Here is a 19,679-nt window from a genome sequence, read left to right as displayed (position 1 = left end):
GCTTCTGTAGTAGGAGATGGCAGTGAGAAGTCAATTTCAAATGGCTTTTGGGTTAGACAACAAATGTTCCCTCTCACAACTACCCCATTAGCCAGGAACCTCTTTAATCCCTCATTTCTATTTTGCATTTGCCCTCATTTCTCCTCTCTCACCCTGATTATGAAAAGAAATATATGTGGTTTGTGGATGCTGAGTTCTAATTTTCCAATTCTTGAGAACAGTGCCTCAAATCACCTTCCAAATGAGACATTTGCTTTCTCCATGGGATATTACAGTCATTCTAATCTTGTTTGTTCATTCCCGGTTTTGAATTCACTCACTCTCTGAAGAACCATCAAACAAACCCTGATAAGTAGGCTTCCTTTCACACAAATCCTGAAGAACTCTGTTGTCTTAGATATAGCCTGGAGTTTGTCTCTAAGGTTAAGTTTCATATCAGTTGGTACATAACTCTGCTTGAATTCTTTCTGCTCCAAGAGGATTACCTTTTACATCTTAGAAGAAGTCGGTTTGTTTTCCTAAAGATGCTATAAAAAAAAAAACCCAAAAAACCCTTAAGAAATGTCATAAAAAATAAACATCCTTACACATAAATTCTTTGGGCCAACCAGTACCAAAAAACCCCCTAAATTTCAACCTTCCGATATAAAAAGTGTACCCCTCCTTTGCTCTTTAAAATTGAAGACCAAATTATGCTTCTGGCTAAGTGAAGTAACAGAGATCAGATTTACCGTCCCCCTTTAAGCAGTAGAGGGGAAAAAAACCCCAGTAGTTTTCAGACATTGAACAACAGCCAGCACAAGGCAATAATCCCTGAGAGAGAGGAAAACAAATTGTTGACCTGGCTTCTTGCCTAGAGAGAGTGTCCATGATCAGTGCAAGGAGGGGCAACCCAGGCAGAGCTTAGAGATATCTGAGTTGAAGAGACAGAGTTGGGAGTTTGGCAAGTTCAAGATAGTTAGAGTTTGCAAGACAAAATACTACAGGAAAGCTCTGGAGATCTGAACTGGGTCTTCTCCAACTCTTCAGCTGAGTACTGGTATGTACAAGCATGTGAGGAAACTGAGAGGCTGAGGAAAGAGTCACCCAGTATATAGGCAGAACAATCCTCTGGCGTTACACAGGGTTGGGAATAGTTTGTTTCCACCAGGCACAGTGGAATAATTTAAAATGTGAGGCATTAGGTAGAGGGCTCAGAAGTATACTATTGCCTTATCACTGTGGAAAAACTCAGCCCTTGGCTAAAGGTTGCTTTGACTCTGTCTTAAAGCTTAAAAGTAAGATCTGGAAAGCTCACACACACACACACACACACACACACACACACACACACACTGAATATCTAGTTCCCCAAAAGGTAAAATTCAAAATGTTTGGAATCCAATTATCTGGAATGCAAAGAAGCAGGAAAACACAACCCCAAATGAGGAGGGAATGTAATAAATTAAAAATAACCCAGAATGAACACATACAGAATTAGTAAACAATGGCATTTAATTGTTTTTATAACTATATTGATATGCTAGAAGACAGAGAAGAATCTTTAAAACACTGAAAAGAAAAAACTCTGTAAACTTTCAATTCTATACCCGATAAGAATATCTTTGAAAAACAAAGGCAAAGACATATGAGTGCCAAAAGTATTCATGACTAGCAGATATACTAAAGCAAGTCCTTCAGGCAGGAGGAAATTGATAGCAAGTGTAATCGATGCAAGATAATAACAAAAAATTACTCTTTCTACTTCTTAAATTGCTAAATGGCAATTGACAGTTTAAAGCAAGAAATAAGAAGGCGCCTGGGTGGCTCAGTCCTTAAGCATCTGACATAGGCTCAGGTCATAATCTCATGGCTTGTGAGTTTGAGTCCTGCTTTGGGTGAGCCCCACTTCTCTCTGTCTCTCATGGGATTCTCTCTCTCTCTCTCTCTCTCTCTCTCTGGCCCTTGCTCACTTGCCCCCTCTATATATATTTTAAGAAGTAAAGCAAAAAAATAATATACAGAGGGTTATAAAACAAATGTAGAAGGAAACATATGAGAATAATAACACAAAGGCTAGAAGTGGGTAATAGAAATAGACTGCAAGGTTCTGATACTATTTCTGAAGTAGTATAATATAAATTATAGATGTATACCATTGAATCTAAGGCAACCATTTTAAAAAAGCCAATAAAGGAGAAAAATAGAATAACAGAATAATTCAATTAATCCAAAAGAAGACAGGAAAAGGAAAAGAGGAACAAAGGACAAGTATGACAAATAGAAAACAAATATCAAAATGGTAGATTTACACCCAACCACATAAGTAACATTAAATGTAAATGGTGTAAACACCATAATTAAAAGGCACAACTGACAGATTATATACAAATAATTAAACCTTGCCTACATGAAATGCTGCATACAAGAAATCCACTTTAAATATAAAGATTTGCCATACCAAAAGAAAGCTTAGTGACTATATTAACATCAGACAACATAGATTTCAGAGAAAAGAATATTTCCAGGGATAAAGAGGTTTATTTCATAATGATTAAGAGGTTAATTCATCAAGAGAAAATAACAGTCCTGCAAGTGTATGCCCTTAATGGCAGAGCTTCAAAATAAGTGGAGCAAAAGCTAATAGAATGAAGGGAGAAATAGACAAATCTACAATTATAGTTGGGGATTTCAAACGTCTTCTTGCAATAACTAAGAACAAGTAGACAGAAAAGCAATCAGGATATGGAAGACTTGGGTAACAGTACCAACTTAATTAACATTTTATGGAACATTCTACCCAACAACAGCAGAAAACACCTTTTTTTTCCCAAGTGCCAAGAACATTTACTAAGATAGACCATATTTGGAGCCATAAGACAAGTCTTGATAAATTGAAGAGGATCCAAATCATACAAAGTATGTTCACTGACCACAGTAAAATTAAATTAGAAGCCAATAAAAGAAAGGTGTCTGGAAAATCTCCAAATATTTGGAAACCAAATCACACACTTCTAAATAACCAAAGGGTCAAAGGAAAATTAAAAAGTATTTTGCCTGGTGAGGATGTGGAACAAGAAATCTCATTCACTGATGATGGGAATGCAAATGGTACCACTACTTTGGGAGACAGTTTGGCAGTTTCTTATAAAACTAGACCTACTCTTAGTATACAATTCAGCAGTCATGCTCCTTGGTGTTTACCCAAATGAGTGGACAGGTTATAATCACACAAAAGCCTGAATAAGGATATTATAGAAGCTTTACTCATAATTGCCAAAACTTAGAAGCAATCAAGATGTCCTTTGGTAAGTGAATGGATAAATAAATAGTGTTACATCCAGAAAATGGAATATTATTCAGCACTAAAAAGAAATGAATTGTTCGGGTGCCTGAGTGGCTCAGTCAGTTAAACGTCCAGCTCTTGGTTTCAGCTCAGGTCATGATCTCATGGTTTGTGAGTTTGAGGCCCACATTGGGCTCAGTACTGACAGTGAGAAGCCTGCTTGGGATTATCTCTCTCCCTCTCTCCCTCTCTGTCTGCCCCTCCCTGGCTTGCTCTCTCTTTCTTTCTATTAGAAAATAAAAAAATAAACATTAAAAATTTATTTTTTAAAAAAAGAAAAGAATTGTCAAGCCATGAAAAGACATGGTGGAAACTTAAATGCATATTACTAAGTGAAAGAATGCAACCTGAAAAGGCTACCTACTATATGATTCCAATTATATGATAATCTGGAAACTATAGAGATAGTAAAAATATCAGTGTTTTTCAGGGACTTGGGAGAGGGAGAGATGAATAGACAGCCCAGAAAATTTTTAGGACAGTGAAACTATTTGTATGATACTATAATGGTGGATATATGTCATTATACATGTGTGAACTCTGATGTAAACTGTGAGCTTTGGGTAATAACGATGTGTCAGAGTAGGCTCATCTATTTTGATAAATGTACCACCTGGCTACGAGATCTTGATAGTGGGAGAGGCTGTGGAGGGTGGGGGGCAGGGAGTATATAAGAAATTTCTATACTTTCTGCTCAATTTTATTGTGAGCCTAAAACTGCTCTAAAAAAAATAAAGTCTATTAAAAATATTGTGAACAAATATTTTGATCTGAATGAAAATGAAAATGCAACAACATTTGTGAGATACAAAATAAAGAGTACTCAGAGGGAAATTTATAGCACTGAACTCCTATATGAGAAAAGAAGAAAGCTTTCAATTAAATGACCTCAGCTTTCACATTAAGACACTAGACCAAGAGGAGTAAAATAAACCCAAAGTTAGTTGAACAAAGGGAATGATGGAAATAAAAGCAGAAATCAGTAACATGTAAAACAGAAAAACAGAAGAGAAAGTCAATGAAAACATAAGCTGTATTTTTGAGGAGATGAATAAAATGGTTATTCTGGCAGGTTCTCCAGGGAGCTCCTACCTGAATAGGTGGAGGCAGGGACTTGCGATGCCTTCTCACACCCAAGAAAGATGACAAAAAAGGTCTCTGGGTGATGAGAAATACCCACTGCCCTCTCTGCAGGTGGCTGATCTTCTAAAATCAAGTAAGATCTGTGTTCTTCAGTGAGGGAAAAACACAGGATTTCTTTTTTCATCCAGGAAACTTGTTCTTATCTAGTCATTTGAGAAGTTTCTATATATGCCTGAAAGTTTGAAAACAATATTTCTTCAAATAATTCTGTATTTCCGACTTCATGTTAGACATCTTTCTCTCATCCTCCCTCTTATTCAGAATTTATAACTTTGAGCTTTCTTCGTATCTTCACTGTATTTTGTTCCATGGCTTTTTAGCTTATTGGCTTTCTGTTTTCTTCTATAGGTAGCAAACCGTAAATAATTGTTTCCCCCCAAAATATCGGTGCATAATTTTATTGCATTTAAAGTATGTTGTATTTACTGAAATTTTTTTTTCTTGAGGCAGATTTGCATTTAAACCAGCCATTTATCCAATATGTGGGCCCAGACAAGAGATTCTCTGAGAGTCTATTTTTCCCTCTAAGAAATGGTGGCTTCACATCTCTTATCCCACTTAAGTCCTGCAAAGATAGTAGCAGGCATCTGAAAGCCCCTCAGGAGGGCCAGGTTCTCAGCTTTCCTATTCCCACCTCAGCAAACCTAGGGTAGCTCTCACAGTGTCCAGCCTGCTGCAAGAAGCTTTGCTGTGGAGAATTCTGGACCTGGTAACCAAAAGCAACACATTACAAAGACCTCTTGGTTTAAAAACATTCGTAACCTGAATCTTTCCAGGTGATTTATTTAGAAACCTTCTTAGGAAAGGAGTCAAACTAAAATAAAACTAATTTTCTCCATTCCTAATTTCCCCCAGAAAATGATGAGATTTATTCAAAAGAATTTATAGGCAATGCCACATTTAGGAGCAAAAATCTAAAACAGCTCCCTTTTAATTCCCCAAGTGTGCTTTTCAAGATGCAGCTTTGCTCTTTAAACTGTGGAGATGGATAAATCCCAATTCCCCCATCCCACTGCCGTGACAGATACCACGAATTGATTTTAGTGTCTCTTTCTTTAAGGGCCCTTTGACCTCAGAATCTCTCTTCATATGCTTTGTTAGGCAGTCACTCCTACCAGACACCCAGATGAAACCTATGTACCATCCCAGCCCAAAGCTTTCAGGGTATCAACCCAGTGTGGTGAAGGTGGTATGGTTGCAAACATGTGTGTATCTGAAAAGAGAACTCTTTGTTCTGTACTTTGCTCTTAGGAAGAAAAAGTTCCCCAACCCCTGGCAGAGCATTTGCAACTGGGACAGGTGACTGGGGTAGGCCTTGGCATTGTTGTGGGTGTGCAAGATCTGGGGCGTCTAGAAACCTCTTTGAGGGTGATACTGCGGTAGGAAGGGCTTCCTAGGGCAACTTGAAAAAAACAGCAGCTGTCAAGTGGCCAGCAGGCCCCAGGCAGCCGCAATTACTGCCAGGGCCAGGTGGGCTTGCCACACTGCAACAGGTTTGGTAGGTAAGGACACAAATGGCCCAAGTGGCTTAAGGCAGCCTACTACATAGGCTCTCTTGTCCCACAGGACATCAACGTGCATGGCAGGACACCAATACCAGAGGGCAGTGGATTCTCTTTATAAGCTATGGCTCAACCCTAGGGAGGGTCCAGGTGGAAAGTAAGTCCTAGGCATGATGTGGTGAATATAAATCTGCTAGCACAATTGGTGGCACGTTGGGACTTTGTCATTGATGTCTAACGGTTGGTTTTCCTTCTGTCGCCGGAATTTCCCTAGGCCTCCTCAGCCTGTGGGTATGAAGGCAAGCAGAGGAACATAACTGCTCCGTAGTACTGGCTTATCCTCATGGGCATACTGCAGGACCAAGCATTTCTGGGGTCTTGAGGGTTGTCGCAGATCTTCTCATGAGCAAGCCTGTGGTCCAGCCAGGACACTCTTGGCTGCTGCCCCTGTGGGCATCCCTCCCTCCCCACTGAGGCTGCCACAGCTCCACCAGCATTTGATGTCCAGGATGGGAGCAGCTCCCAGATGAAAAGGTTGATTTTTCACTTCAGGAGAATGCCCCCTCTCTGCAGAGAGAAACAGGCCTGTGGGTGTTCCAGGCCTTGCATGTAGGTCATAGGAGCTGGAAGGGTCCCCTGTGGTTTCCACACTCTGGTTGTCTCCTGGTTCAATGAGGGTATTCTCTTAGGAGAGAACCAAACTGTACTGCCACTTTGCCCTTTAGAAATTTCTGTCTGCTCATTTATTTTGCTTGGTGCATATCTTAGACAGTTATTACCACAGTGGTTTGTAGCCTTCGACTTGCCCCTGTTCCCTCTTTGGCTTTCAAATGCCACACACACCCCCGCCTATTGAAGTTGGAAAGAAACTCCCTTTCACTGGGGTTTCAAGGAGAAACTTGCAGACTATTAGGGTAATTGAAAAAAAAATCGATATTATAATATCAGGATACAGGTTTACAGATGCCTTGGGGATGTCAGGCTAACAACAATTAAATTGATTTGGGGTCTGGTTTTGGTGTTTGCAGTTTCCATGGCTTCCAGACCTTCCCTGTTTCTGTGCCCTGGGCAGCCATGTAAAGGCTCTTTGTTGAGAACCCAGATTCAAATTTGCCATTAACCTGAATACACCCTGCTCACCTCAACTGAGTGTGAAACTAGAGGAGGCACAGAAAGAAGCCATTCAGCTGGGATTGTACTTTTTATAAGAAAGCCTCAGCTGCCAAGCCGAGTTTAGGATTTGCTTACTTGGGCAGCCTCTAGCCTGCAGGCCCCGTTTGTGTAAAAGGGATGGCAGGAATAAAGCTAAGCTCAGTATTTTTCAATTACAGGAGAAAGAAAAGAAAAGAAAAAAGAAAACAAAAGAAAAAAGAAAAGAAGAGAGGAAGGAAGAAAGGAGGGAGGGGGGAAGGAAGGAAAGAAGGAAAGGAGAAAGAGAAAGAAAAAAGAAAAGAAAGAAAGAAGAAAGAAGGCAAGAAGGAAGAAAAGCTTGCACTGAAACTGTGGTCTTTCAATCCGATTTCTTTTCCATGTAGATGGTTATTTAAACAGCACATTTCTTCTTGGTCAGGCCTTCCTACTGAAAACAGAAGTGGATCCCGGAAGCAGTGCTGTGCCTCTCTGACAGTCTTAACAGTCTTCAAAGGCTGCAGCCTGTAAACAAGTAATGTAAGTGTAGCCATCCAGGCAGAAGGAAGTGAAAGTCTTAGCAAGACAGTCATTGGTTTTCTGGGGTGAAACTTCTTTTTTTTTAATTTTTTATTTTTTTTAGTGTTTATTCATTTTTGAGAGAGAGAGACAGAGAGGCAGAGCATGAGCAAGGGATGGGGAGAGAGAGAGGGAGACACAGAATCCGAAGCGGGCTCCAGGCTCTGAGCTGTCAGCACAGAACCTGACGTGGGGCTTAACCCCAGGAACCGTGAGATCACGACCTGAGCTGAAATCAGATGCTTAGCCAACTGAGCCACCCAGGCACCCCTCTGGGGTAAAACTTCTAAACAAGACAGAGGGAGACTGCATTGCTGGAAGACTTTTATTCAGCCTGTCGTTGGTTCTTTCCCAGTGCAGGAACTTGTGGGCACACAGTCACTAGCATTCCAAACAACTTGATGAAGGAACTTCAAGAGGTTACTACCTGTGAGGTGATCAGATAGAACAGTGGGGGTGCTTGTCCCCAACCAGCCACATCGGTGTGGTTTCCTGAGTGGCCTTGCTGAAGAAGGCTGCTGCAGGGGGTCAATCTTTAATGGGCAGGAAGCTTCACTCTGTTCCCTCTCTCCAGGGTTGCCCAACACTTTCCAGATGAAGATCTTTCTGGAGGAGAGCAGAGGGAGAGGGCTGCCTGGTTCTCCTATTCTGCCCCTGGCCTTCCTCTCCTTTCTGAGACTGCTGCCTCCCTAACCCTGGACTTCATGAGTTACTCCAGTTTCCTTCCCAAAACTGCCCCTTTACTTGAGCTACTGTGAATTGAGTTCCTGTTACTTGCAACTGAGAGAGTGTTAACCAATGCAGCCTCCTGTGGCCTGGCCCCTGCCTTGCTCCCCAGCTCTGTTCCTGGACACCTCACATTTCATGCTGTCACTCTCTCTGTGCATCGCTGCTTCCTGCCTCCTTGCCTTTGCTCCTGTCATTCCCTCTGCTGGGATATCTTTCCATCTTTGTCTGGCTAAAACAGACAAACCCAGCTCAGGAAGCCTCCCCAAGCGTGCCTGTCAGCTATCCTATCAGTCAGATGTTAGCTGTTTATCTTTGTGTCTCCCACACTGGCCTCTAAGCTCCTTGGGCAGAGACCAGATCTTATTCATCATCTCTGTACTCTGGTGTCTATTACCATGCCTGGCACACGATAGGTGTTTGTTGGAAGAAAACATGTTTGTTGAAAGAGATTCAAGAGGGTAAACTAAAAAAAGGGTTTCCATTTCTGCAGAAGTGAGAGCAGAAGGTGAGGAGAAGAGTTACCCTGTGGGTGGGTCCCTGGAGAGGATTTTGGCCCTAGCCCTAGAAAAAGAGCGATTGTAACATACAGTAGTAGACGTCAGAAGGCCGTTCTAAACAGTGGTGCAGACTGGACGGAATTAGATCCTCTTTTTCTCTTGCCATCGTATCATGTTTCTCTCTTCCTGAAATATCTCTGCCTCCCATTCTACCAGCGCCATTGTATTAGGGGTTGACACTGTTTGGGTGATTTACATTCAAAGTTCTCATTTCCTGTGTTCCATGTCCCTAGTGACATGTGTGAATTGTGTCCCCTAAAGAGAGGGACTCAGGAGGTTGCTGGAAAATGGGTGGGTCAGGATTTTGTATCCAGAGAGTCTAAATCTATCTGAGCAAATCGGAGAGGGCTCCAAAGAAGAGGTGGCATTTGGCCTGAGACTTGAAGCATAATGAGGAGTTTAACAAGAGGATGGTGAGCCCAGTGTGTTCAGGGAGCTACAGGGACTGCGGATAATAGATTAAAACCACTCATCTCAGGTCTCCTGGGTGGCTCAGTTGGTTGAACATCTGACTTTCGATTTTCTGCTCGGGTCATAATCCCAGGGTTGTGGGATGGAGCCCTGTGTCGGGCTTTTGCTGAGCATGGAGACTGCTTAAGATTCTCTCTCTCTCTCTCTCTCTCTCTCTCTGCCCCTCCCCCGCCCCTGTGCCTGTGTGCGTCCCTCTCTCTCTCTCTCTCTCTCTCAAAAAAAAAAAAAAAAAATCACTCATCTTAAGTGAGGGCAAGGTGGCCGGCCAGAGAATCAGGTGTAGGAATGGGGGGAAGTGCAGTGTACCTTGGACATTTAACAGACTCTTCACTTTGTACATTTAATAGACCCTGGGAGCACACTTTGCAGAATTATACATATACTTTAAACTGTCAAGCTTGGTAGAGAACCTTCTATGCAGCCACCATTGACAAGAAGCAAAGTGGTTAAGTATATAGACCCTGGAGTCAGATTGTCTGGCTTTAATTCCCAGATCTGCCTCTACCAGCTCTGTGACCTTGGGCAAGTTATTTGACGCCTCCATGCCTTGGTTGCATGGTCTGTAAAACGAGCATACTAGTACCTCTCTCAGCAAGTCATAGGGGTAAGATGAGTGAGTTAATACATGAGAAGCCCGCAGAATAGTGCCCAGTGCGCAGCAAACACTCACGAACTGTCGGGCACTAGTATGATTTCATTTCTCATAAGGTTGTTTGCAATCACCAACCTTGCACTTAGTGCATGATCCCATGATAGTAATTACATGGTTTTAGTTCATTTGGTGGTGTTTCCCGCTGGACTGTGAATTCCTCAAAGGCATTAGTTGAATAAATGTCTTTCCAAAGTAATTGAATTCATGCTTTCAAGCGTATTTCCTACTTACTACATTTATGTGTTGGTAATCTAAGGGGAGAACTTTCCTTAGGATTGTGAGGGGGAAATAACATTCTTAGTTGGAAACTCCTTTGCGAGGCGGGAAAAATCTTTGCACACAGAAGCATTGTCTTCTTTATAAACCCAGGCCAGCCCCTTGAGATTGTTGCTGGAAAACTTGCTTCATGGAGATTTTGTCCTATTCAAAAGGGTTTAAGGAGCCCAGAGAAATAAGAAATATCTGAACCCTGAACCTTGTCCATTTCGCTGGACATTTTTAGCAGAGCCTTGTTATAAAACTTTTAGCAAAGAAACTTCTTTCAAAGGGCCCTAACTCCTGAAAGGTGGGAAAATTAAGTTAAGTGGAGTTTAGACATCACATGCACCCAGAGAAACTGGCCTGATGCTCCTTCTCGGCTTGTTTTGATTGCCTTGGAGGAGAAAGGGCACAGAGAAGCTTTTCTGCTGAGACCATGGAATGAAAGTTAAAGTTGCCTTAGGAGATTGGCTCTGAGTCTGCAGGACCCAGGAGCTCTGCAAAGGCTGGACCATAGCCCAGAGGGCAGACCCAGATTGTGTGTGTGTGTGTGTGTGTGTGTGTGTGTGTGTGTGTGTGTGTGTGTTTGTGAGAGAGCGAGAGAGAGAGAAAGAGATGGAGGTGAGGGTGGGGGTTCTAACTTCTAACCCTCCCCCACTCAGGAAGGCAGTCAAATAAGTCAGTTGGAAGACAGAGATCTGAATTCCCTTTGTATCTGCATGACCTTCCTCGAGACTGGTTTTTCTCTTTTGCCATTGGAGGGTTTGACGTGAATTGTCTGTAAGGTTCTGTTCCCAGTATTCAGATTCTGGCTTGGCCCCAGCAGTGTTGGGCACAGTCTGGGTAGAGCAAGGTAGCATTTACTTCCAAGCTTCCCACATCATCCATCACCACCAGGACCCTTATCTCCAAACTGCTCTGTGCAACCCTGACTTGACCCAGCCCACTCCCATGCCAGCCTGCCCACTGCATCATGGGGCCACTCCTCTCTGTTGCCAGCAAGCTCCCAGAAGCCTCAGGGCTTTCTTGCCCCTGCTCATCTGCACCCTAAGGGGAGGCTCTTCATGCTCTCTCATCCCTTGATCTTCACGCCTACGGTGGGGAGAGGCCTGCTCCTCACCTCCTTTGCCTTTCCAGTCTCCTTCCTTCCTTCTGCAATGTCTCCAGCTCCCTTGGAGATCTGACCTCAGCCCTCCACCCTCATCACTGCTGTCTTCTCCCAACTGGATCACTTCTCATTCGCTGAAGCTGGTGAAGCTTGGCTCACTACTGGTCTCTCCATCCTGACTCACGCCACCAAATTTGGCTATTTGAACATCCACTCAGATGATTCTGGCAACTCCATAGTCCCCAGGTTCCTCGACGACCTCACCTCTGATGCTCCTTTCCTCCACGCACATACACTCAAATATTTGTTGGCCACATGTAGACAATGGGCCCACTTGGAGAAGTTTCATTTATCTTGAAAACTATGATACCTAAACTAGAGTGATCATATAATTTATTTTCCAAACTGGGACAGTACTGTGAATGAAAGAGGATACCAAAGTGATTTAGATTATATTATTTTTGCAAATATTTACGTATTGATGACCAATTGGCTTTTGTATTAAGGCCCCTATGAAATAATTATATTCAAAAACTATTTTCCCAAAATAAGTTTTTCTTCAAAAATTAAAAAATAACTGGGCGCCTGGGTGGCTCAGTTGGTTAAGCGTCTGACTTCGGCTCGGGTCATGATCTCACGGTTCGTGAGTTCCAGCCCTGCATCAGGCTCTCTGCTCTCAGCACAGAGGCCGCTTCAGATCCTCTGTCTTCCTCTCTCTCTGCCCCTCCCCCACTCATGCTCTCTTGTGCATGTGCGCTCTCTCTCAAAAATAAACATTTTTTTAAAAAAAGACAAAAAATTTAAAAACACTTGTATGTGTACATATTTTTATGTATGTACATTGAAGAGACATTAAACAAAACTCTTTTGTATTGATTATCTGCATATTCAAAAACATAGGCAGAATAAGACTTCCTTGTACTTGTTTTAACTTCTTTAATTAGTTTCTTAGCTGAAGTTCTCACTAATTGTGTGTGTCACTGGTATCTTTATAAAGAATTTCCTTTTTGAAAATGTTTTTGTATTTGGAGGTTTTTGAACAAATCTGTTTGTAATCGCTTTTGAAGTAAAATTTAGGGTTAAAGAATTTGAAACTGCTGACAATTAATGACTTGATTCCTCCCTGTAGACTTCAATGTTTTTAGTTGACAATATACTGTCTCTCCAGGTACCGAGAAATTTGGTAAGCTTGACACAAATTCTGCTAAATAGATATCTTCAAACTGTTTATGTTAAATATTTTGTCCCAAGTGTTGACACAGGTATAATCTTTTTGCCGCCATTCATGGTAGCAGCCTTCAACACACATTTTCACGAAACACAATTTGTCAGGTAAGTCATCTTTATTAAGGATTCTTTGGAACACTCCCCCATTACACACGGATTTCATATCCTAACAGATGAGTCCTTGGCAGGAGCTGGAAGTAGAAAGTGGAGCTCAACCAAACCCCATCCTGGCTTATCTGAATGCAACTATTAATGATCATATCTGGTTAATGACAAATGCAGCGCAAATGGTAAAACTGAATAGGACACAAGGCAACAGGCACAAACAGGGGCTCTCCCAGGAAACACCTATAACACTGACCCCTCAGAGGCAGCTCATGGTTCTCAATCAATGGCAGCATAGCAGTATCGCCAGAGAGCTCTTCAAACAATACTGGTGTTCAGGCTCCACCCCCCGAGACCCAGATTCCATAGCTATTGGAATGGAGCCTGGGAACCAGCATTTTAGTCTCTAAGAGAGTCTAAGGTGCAGCTCAGGCCAAGAGCAGCCTCATGCACTGCTGTTAGGCCAGATCACCGTGGTCCTCCAGGGCCGTTCCTCAACTCCTAACGCTATAGGATGCAGGTACACAGTGATTCAGATAATAGAGAGGAGGGAGGTAAATCAGGAATGGCTATGCTGCTGCCACACTTTCTCTGCACCCCCATGGTTGTATTGTTACCATGGGCCAGGGGTGGGTGCATAGCAGGTGTTCTGAGAAACGAGAAGAGCGGAGGGTGGTCCTGCCATAAACCTTGTGAACATTAGCCATGATATGGTCAGAATGATTGCATGTAATCCTTTAAAACATTTAATGAAGCTACTCCTCTATTGTTATGATAAAAATGAAATTTGTTGAGGGTTACAGAATCGTAATTAGAAATAAAAATGGAAAAAATCTCATAAAAGCTCTAGTGAAGCCTGTCTTAAGTTGTGCACTCGATTCTGAACATTTATTTTGAAAATAATCACCAAATGTAAATCCCCAGCACCCTCAAAATGATGTATCATTTTGCCTCATTCTATAAGTTTCTGATCATCTTTCTCACTCCAAGTTTCAAAGTATGAAAAAACACACAGGCAGAAAACAATCACAGCACATCCACTGTCCAAGCCCTACACGCCTTACTGCCCCATAATGCATTGGGGTTGTCCCAGAGCCAGTCGGGAAAGCAGCATCTGTCAGTGCTTCACCTGCTCTGAATTCAGTTTCGAGGCTGTGAGTTGAACTCTGTACAAATGTTCTGGATGACCTTGGGGACAAATTTGTACAGGTTGTCAAACTCGTCGACAAAGAAGGAATGGTCCTTGGCGGGGTGAGTGGCAATAACTTCCAGCTCGTCCTGCGCAGCCCATGCGACACCTATTGCGTAGGTGATCACTCCTGTGGGGACAAAGTTTAGATGAAGCAAAAGTGCCCAAGAAAAGGTACTGCTGATGAATCCTTGCCTTACTGTTGCTCTGTTGGCTATTGTGTTTGAATGCAAACAAATTCAAAATCAGAAGTGTTCCTCAAAGCATAACCACTTGCTATGTGCCAACAGTAACAAAATTGATAGAGCTGCCATCTCATAGGAGTTTAAAATCTTTGGGAGGAAAAAACCCAGACAAAATGGAATAAATAAGTAAGATGTTCATGTCCAAGGGCAGTAGAGGGTATTTTGGGACAAGTAAAACTTGGTGCCGTGTAGATGACATCACATAGTACATGCCTGCTCTACCTGTGTGTAGAGCCAAACAAAATCTGATTGATTGATTGATTGATTGATTTTTCAAAGATTGTATTTGTTTTTAAATCATCTCCATACCCAACGTGGGGCTTGAACTCACAACCCTGTGGTCAAGAGTCATCAACTTGCTCCACTGACTGAGCCAGCCAGGCTCCCCTCAGTCTTAAATGCATCAAAAGTCAGTTTGAGATCTTAACGAAAACCGTGGAACTGAATTACTTTAGGCTTGAAGGTGACTTTACAAGCCATACAATGCAATGTCATTCCCAGCACAGGAGCCCTTGCACAAAGACCCGGAGAGACGGTGACCCAGCGTCTGCTCCATCACTGGTATGAAGAAAGGCTTTCAAGACAAGGAAGTGCCCAACAGTGTTGGATGCTGCAGGGAGGTCATGTGGGATTAAAACAAACAAACAAAAATGCACATTGGATTTAGAAAACAAGACATAGGTAGAGCGGTGAGAGCAGTTTCAGGGAAGTAAGTAGATGTCAAAAACCCCAGATGAATTGCTGTGAGGTGAGAGTGAAAAAGAACAGAAGATGTGGACACAGCACATAGAACTGATCCTTTTCAAAAGTTTGGCTGCAAAGAGAAGGAGGTAGGTGGGAAGTGGAGCAGAACATGGTGTCAAAGAGTTTGGTTTTATTTTTTAGGGAGGGATCTCAGTGTGCCTAGATGCAAATGGGGAAGGGTGCCGGGGCGTTAAAGGTTCTGGACTGCAGTGAGGAAAAAGAGTCCCTAGGAAGGAGAGGACAGACTCAGAGACTAGGCATCTGTCCTCAGTGGGAAACCTGGAAGACTCGCTGCTGGATGGTTCCTGATTGGGGTTGGGGGCAGCTGGTCAGCAGGAGCTTGAGGTTACTCTGCAAAAGCCTGTTCCCATGCCACCTGCAGGCTGGCAGAGTGGGGTCAGCTACTTGGCCGTGAAGCAGAGGGGAGAGCCTGGGTGTGGCTCTCCTACCTAGCCACCCATGGCAGCCCATGTCACCATCTTCCAAGCGCCCTGTTGTGCTGATTGGAGAGTCATCCACACCTCACATGGCTGTGGCCTAAGCTGCTTTTCAACTGTGGCTTGAAAAGCTGCATTTAAGCTGTCAGTCCCTTGTCTTACCTCTCCAGTGTCTTTTCTCTGGATGTTGTCTATGTTGTTGTCTACAAACACTAGCATTAGGCTTAAGAATGCTGCCAAGTGGCAGTGGGAACAGATTTGCTGCACAACGTGGCTTAGATCGGCTAAGCCCTCGTTTTGCACAAAGACTGAAAGGCTGCCCCCCAATAAAGGCAACACAAACAGTATTAGAAATTTAGCTTTTCAGATCCTTGAGTCCACCCTTGTAGAGAACCTTCCACTGGCAATTCTGACCAATGGTCAGCCAGCCTTGGCTTGGACACTCCTGGGGACACAACGCTCATTGCCTCCACATAATTTGCTTCTATTGTAAAGTTTCCCAGAACGTCTCTCTCAGTCTTCGCTTCTTCTAATGAGGAGGCTGAGGATATCCTCTGGGTGAGGCCCAAAGGATGTCCATTTAGGAAAATGAGTAAGAGTGGAGCTAAACATGAACTGGAGACAGATGTTTGGAGATAGCAGGAGAGCCCTGGGCTTTCAGACAAAAGCTGGCCCATCTGGCTCTGCCCACTCACTTTGGAACTTTGAGAAGGCTGCGTCTCAGCTGTTTATCTTCACTCCGCTGACATGAGCCCGAGGGAGGCTGTGACTGCTGGCCGACATGAAGGCCATCTACCATTTGCTGTTGAATACCCCCCGTAGGCTCTACAAGGGCAAATCACTGGGAAGACTCTGCCTGAACCTGGTGTCTGGTTACTTTGGTTCCCAGAAGGCAGAACTGCCGGTTCATGAAGGCTTGTTTATTTATCCCCCTCCTTGTTTAGGGAAGGATTAAAGCAGCTTTAAAGAATACTGAAAATCTTGCAAACTAACGGAAATCAAATGCAGGCGCAGAAGAAGGGGACAACCCTGGCCCTGAGTGAGTCATCTACCCTAGTATGTATCTGTCCAGTCTTTGGTGTTCACGGACAACTCAGTTTACTTTGGTTATCCTTACTATTATTACTAGCACTTGGGTTTTTGCCAGTTGTTTGTATTTTTGTGATGTTTTATGGTACTTTTCAAAATGGTGATTCAACTTGATTCTGTGAAAAAGGCATTTAATGGGACTGATTTTCTAAACAGCTCAATTTTCATAGTTTTAATTTTTTTAGTTTATTTTTTGAGAAAGAGCGAGAGCAAGAGCAAGAGAGAAAGAGAGACAGAGAAAGTGAACAGGGGAGGGGCTGAGAGGGTGGGGAAGAGAGAATCCCAAGCAGGCTCCGCACGTCAGCGCACAGCCCAATGTGGGGCTCAAACTCACAAACCATCAGAGCATGACTTGAGCTGAAATCAAGAGGCAAACGTTTAAACTGGCTGAACCACCCAGGCGCCCCTCATTTTTCATAGTTTTAAACTTTCTGTTGCCCTCTTACAAATTTTTATTCAGAAATATCTCTTTAAGTATTTTGGATGAAAATTTCTTTGAGGTTTCCTCAAAACCCCCAACATCTGGCTAGCAGCTACTTACAAAAATTAGTACTTTTCTTTTATTTTTATTTATTTATTTATTTTTTTAAATTTTTTTTTCAACGTTTTTTATTTATTTTTGGGACAGAGAGAGACAGAGCATGAACGGGGGAGGGGCAGAGAGAGAGGGAGACACAGAATCGGAAACAGGCTCCAGGCTCCGAGCCATCAGCCCAGAGCCCGACGCGGGGCTCGAACTCACGGACCGCGAGATCGTGACCTGGCTGAAGTCGGACGCTCAACCGACTGCGCCACCCAGGCGCCCCACTTTTCTTTTAAAACACTAGTTTTTGGGGCGCCTGGGTGGCTCAGTCGGTTAAGCGGCCGACTTCAGCTCAGGTCATGATCTCACATCCGTGAGTTCGAGCCCCGCGTCAGGCTCTGTGCTGACAGCTCAGAGCCTGGAGCCTGTTTCAGATTCTGTGTCTCCCTCTCTCTGACCCTCTCCTGTTCATGCTCTGTCTCTCTCTGTCTCAAAAATAAATGTTAAAAAAAAAAATTTAAAACACTAGTTTTCTTCAAATTTCTAACACAATTTGGTGGCCTTCAATAGAGACTAAAATAATGAGTCAAATTCCTTTTTAATGCATTACAACTTCGCGTGTAATACCTCAGAGTGTTGGACGCAAAGGAGAAGGTTAATGTTCCCAGTCATCTGCAGGCCTTGGGTTTGCCATGACACTTTGTAAACCATCGTGGTACTCCCCACCTTGTTCCTTCTTTGCTGCTCATAGACGCCTGTAGTGCTTACCAGCACCTCAAATACATTCCCCATGGTTTTGGGCATTTTATTAAATGGTGGACAAAAACAGTGCATAAAAAGACAGCCCCGGGGTGCCTGGTGGCTCAGTTGGTTAAGCTACTGACTCTTGATTTCTGCTCAGGTTATGATCTCATGGTTCATGAGTTTGAGCGATGCAAACAGCCACAGCTGTGCTGTGCTGATGGCAGAGAGCCTACTTTGGATCCTCTGTTCCCCTCTCCCTCTGCTCCTCCCCTGCTTGTGCTCTCTCTCTCTCTCTCAAATACAAATAAATAAATAAATAAATAAATAAATAAATAAATAAATAAATAAAATTTGTATAAATATATATAAATATAAATAAATATTTATAAATGCATATAAATATATAAAAATACAAATAAATAAAATATTTAAATAAAACGTATTTAAAATAAATAAATAAAATAAAACAAAATAAAAAGACAGCCCCCTCCTTGTCCCTCACTGGGACTGGTCAGCAAGACCAGCTTACCCTTGTGATGGGCAACCATGGCCGGTATTCGGACGTCATCATAGGATCTCCCATCAGTGATGAGGATCATTAACTTCCTCTTGTTGGGTTTGGACTTCTTGAAGAGCTGTTCCAGGGCATAGTTGATGGCGGCCCCCGTGCTGGTCCCACCACTCCAGTATCCCACCCTCTTGATGGCATTGAGGATGTCAGACTTGGTGTTGTAATCATCAAATCCAAATTCCAGCCGCTGCTCGTAGGTGTACTGCACAGCCCCGATTCGCGTGTCTATGTCCGAAATCTCAAACTCTTTGCTGAGGTTGGCCACAAACTGGAGAACCGTGCGGAAGTTGCCTGTCCCCACGCTGCTGGAGCCGTCGATGACGAAGCCAATGTCAGCCGAGTTCAAGCAGGTCTTGCTACAGGCCAGTCTGTCGGTGTCGCAGACCCGCTTCACCAGGGCTTGCACTGTCTTGTGGAGGCTGAACCAGCTCTGCACATTGAGCGAGTAGAAGCCATTTGTTCTGCACACAGCCTGGAAGACAGAGGGAAGGGACACTCGCCACGTCAGGTGTCACATTCTCCAGGCTGTTGTCACTACCCCGACCAGCAAGGCAGGTGAAGAAAGAAGCAAACAGACTCTTGTTTTCTGTACTCTTCTTCCTAATGCTCTTTCTGCACCACGGTTCCCCCAGTCAGGTGCCCACTGGGGCAAAGATCCCTCAAGTTATCTCTGGACTCAGCCTTACTCCCTCAGCTGGCTCTCCGCTTTAGGGGAGAGCTATCACTTAAGCAAATCCTTAGAGAGAGGTGAATCACTCATTTCAGCTTTGTACCTGTGCCTCCCTGGGCCCCTCAGTTCATTTGTACTGGCAGCCGGCCATGAGATTGGCACACCAACATATGGCGCCAACATATGAGAGGATTAAAGAAAGTTTTTGTTCTGATGGGGAAAACGAGATACAGGAGAAATAGCTGAAGAAATGTTTCTGGAGCAGCCTTGCACCCAGCAACAAGGGGTCCCATACATATGTAAGGAGTCATGCTAGAAGTTCTCGGAGAGATTCTCTCATAACCCCCTGCCCTCACCCTAAAAGGAGGATATAACCCCTCTTCGTGAAGGAACAAACTGGGGGCCGGCTGTGAAGGGACATCCCTGAGTCCCTAAGATGGGAACACAAGTCTCTCTGCCTGCAAAACCCAAATTCTGTCCTCCAGATGACCCTGCCTCCAGACAAATGAGTATTTATTGACTTGTGCCCAAGCGTGTTCCAGAAAAAATTTAAGGTAGCTACAAATAAACCTTGAGCAACCTGACTGGTGTGCTCCTGGAAGGGACCAGGCTTGTGTTCCTAAAGTGAAGTGTTTCCTCCTTGCCGCTGTCTGTCCGGGGGTCACAGAGAGAGTCACAGACCT

The 19,679-nt window shown here is 43.5% G+C and overlaps 1 protein-coding gene across 2 annotated transcripts in view; it reads right to left on the bottom strand.

Annotated features, from left to right (window-relative positions):
• Positions 1-12,776: 12,776 nt before the first annotated feature.
• The window catches only part of VIT (vitrin), a 106,907-nt gene continuing 100,004 nt past the window's right edge, over positions 12,777-19,679 (bottom strand). For both annotated transcript variants that reach the window (XM_058683028.1, XM_058683029.1), the window contains 2 exons: positions 18,285-18,798; positions 12,777-14,103 (listed from right to left, as the gene is read on the bottom strand). In XM_058683028.1, the coding sequence (XP_058539011.1) occupies positions 13,925-14,103; positions 18,285-18,798 (693 nt within the window). In that variant the 3' untranslated portion in view covers positions 12,777-13,924. The remainder of the gene's footprint in view (positions 14,104-18,284; positions 18,799-19,679) is intronic.

This window comes from Neofelis nebulosa, chromosome 9 (assembly GCF_028018385.1).
Source record: "Neofelis nebulosa isolate mNeoNeb1 chromosome 9, mNeoNeb1.pri, whole genome shotgun sequence".
Taxonomy (NCBI): Eukaryota; Metazoa; Chordata; class Mammalia; order Carnivora; family Felidae; genus Neofelis; species Neofelis nebulosa.
This window is presented reverse-complemented; position numbering and strand designations above follow the sequence as displayed.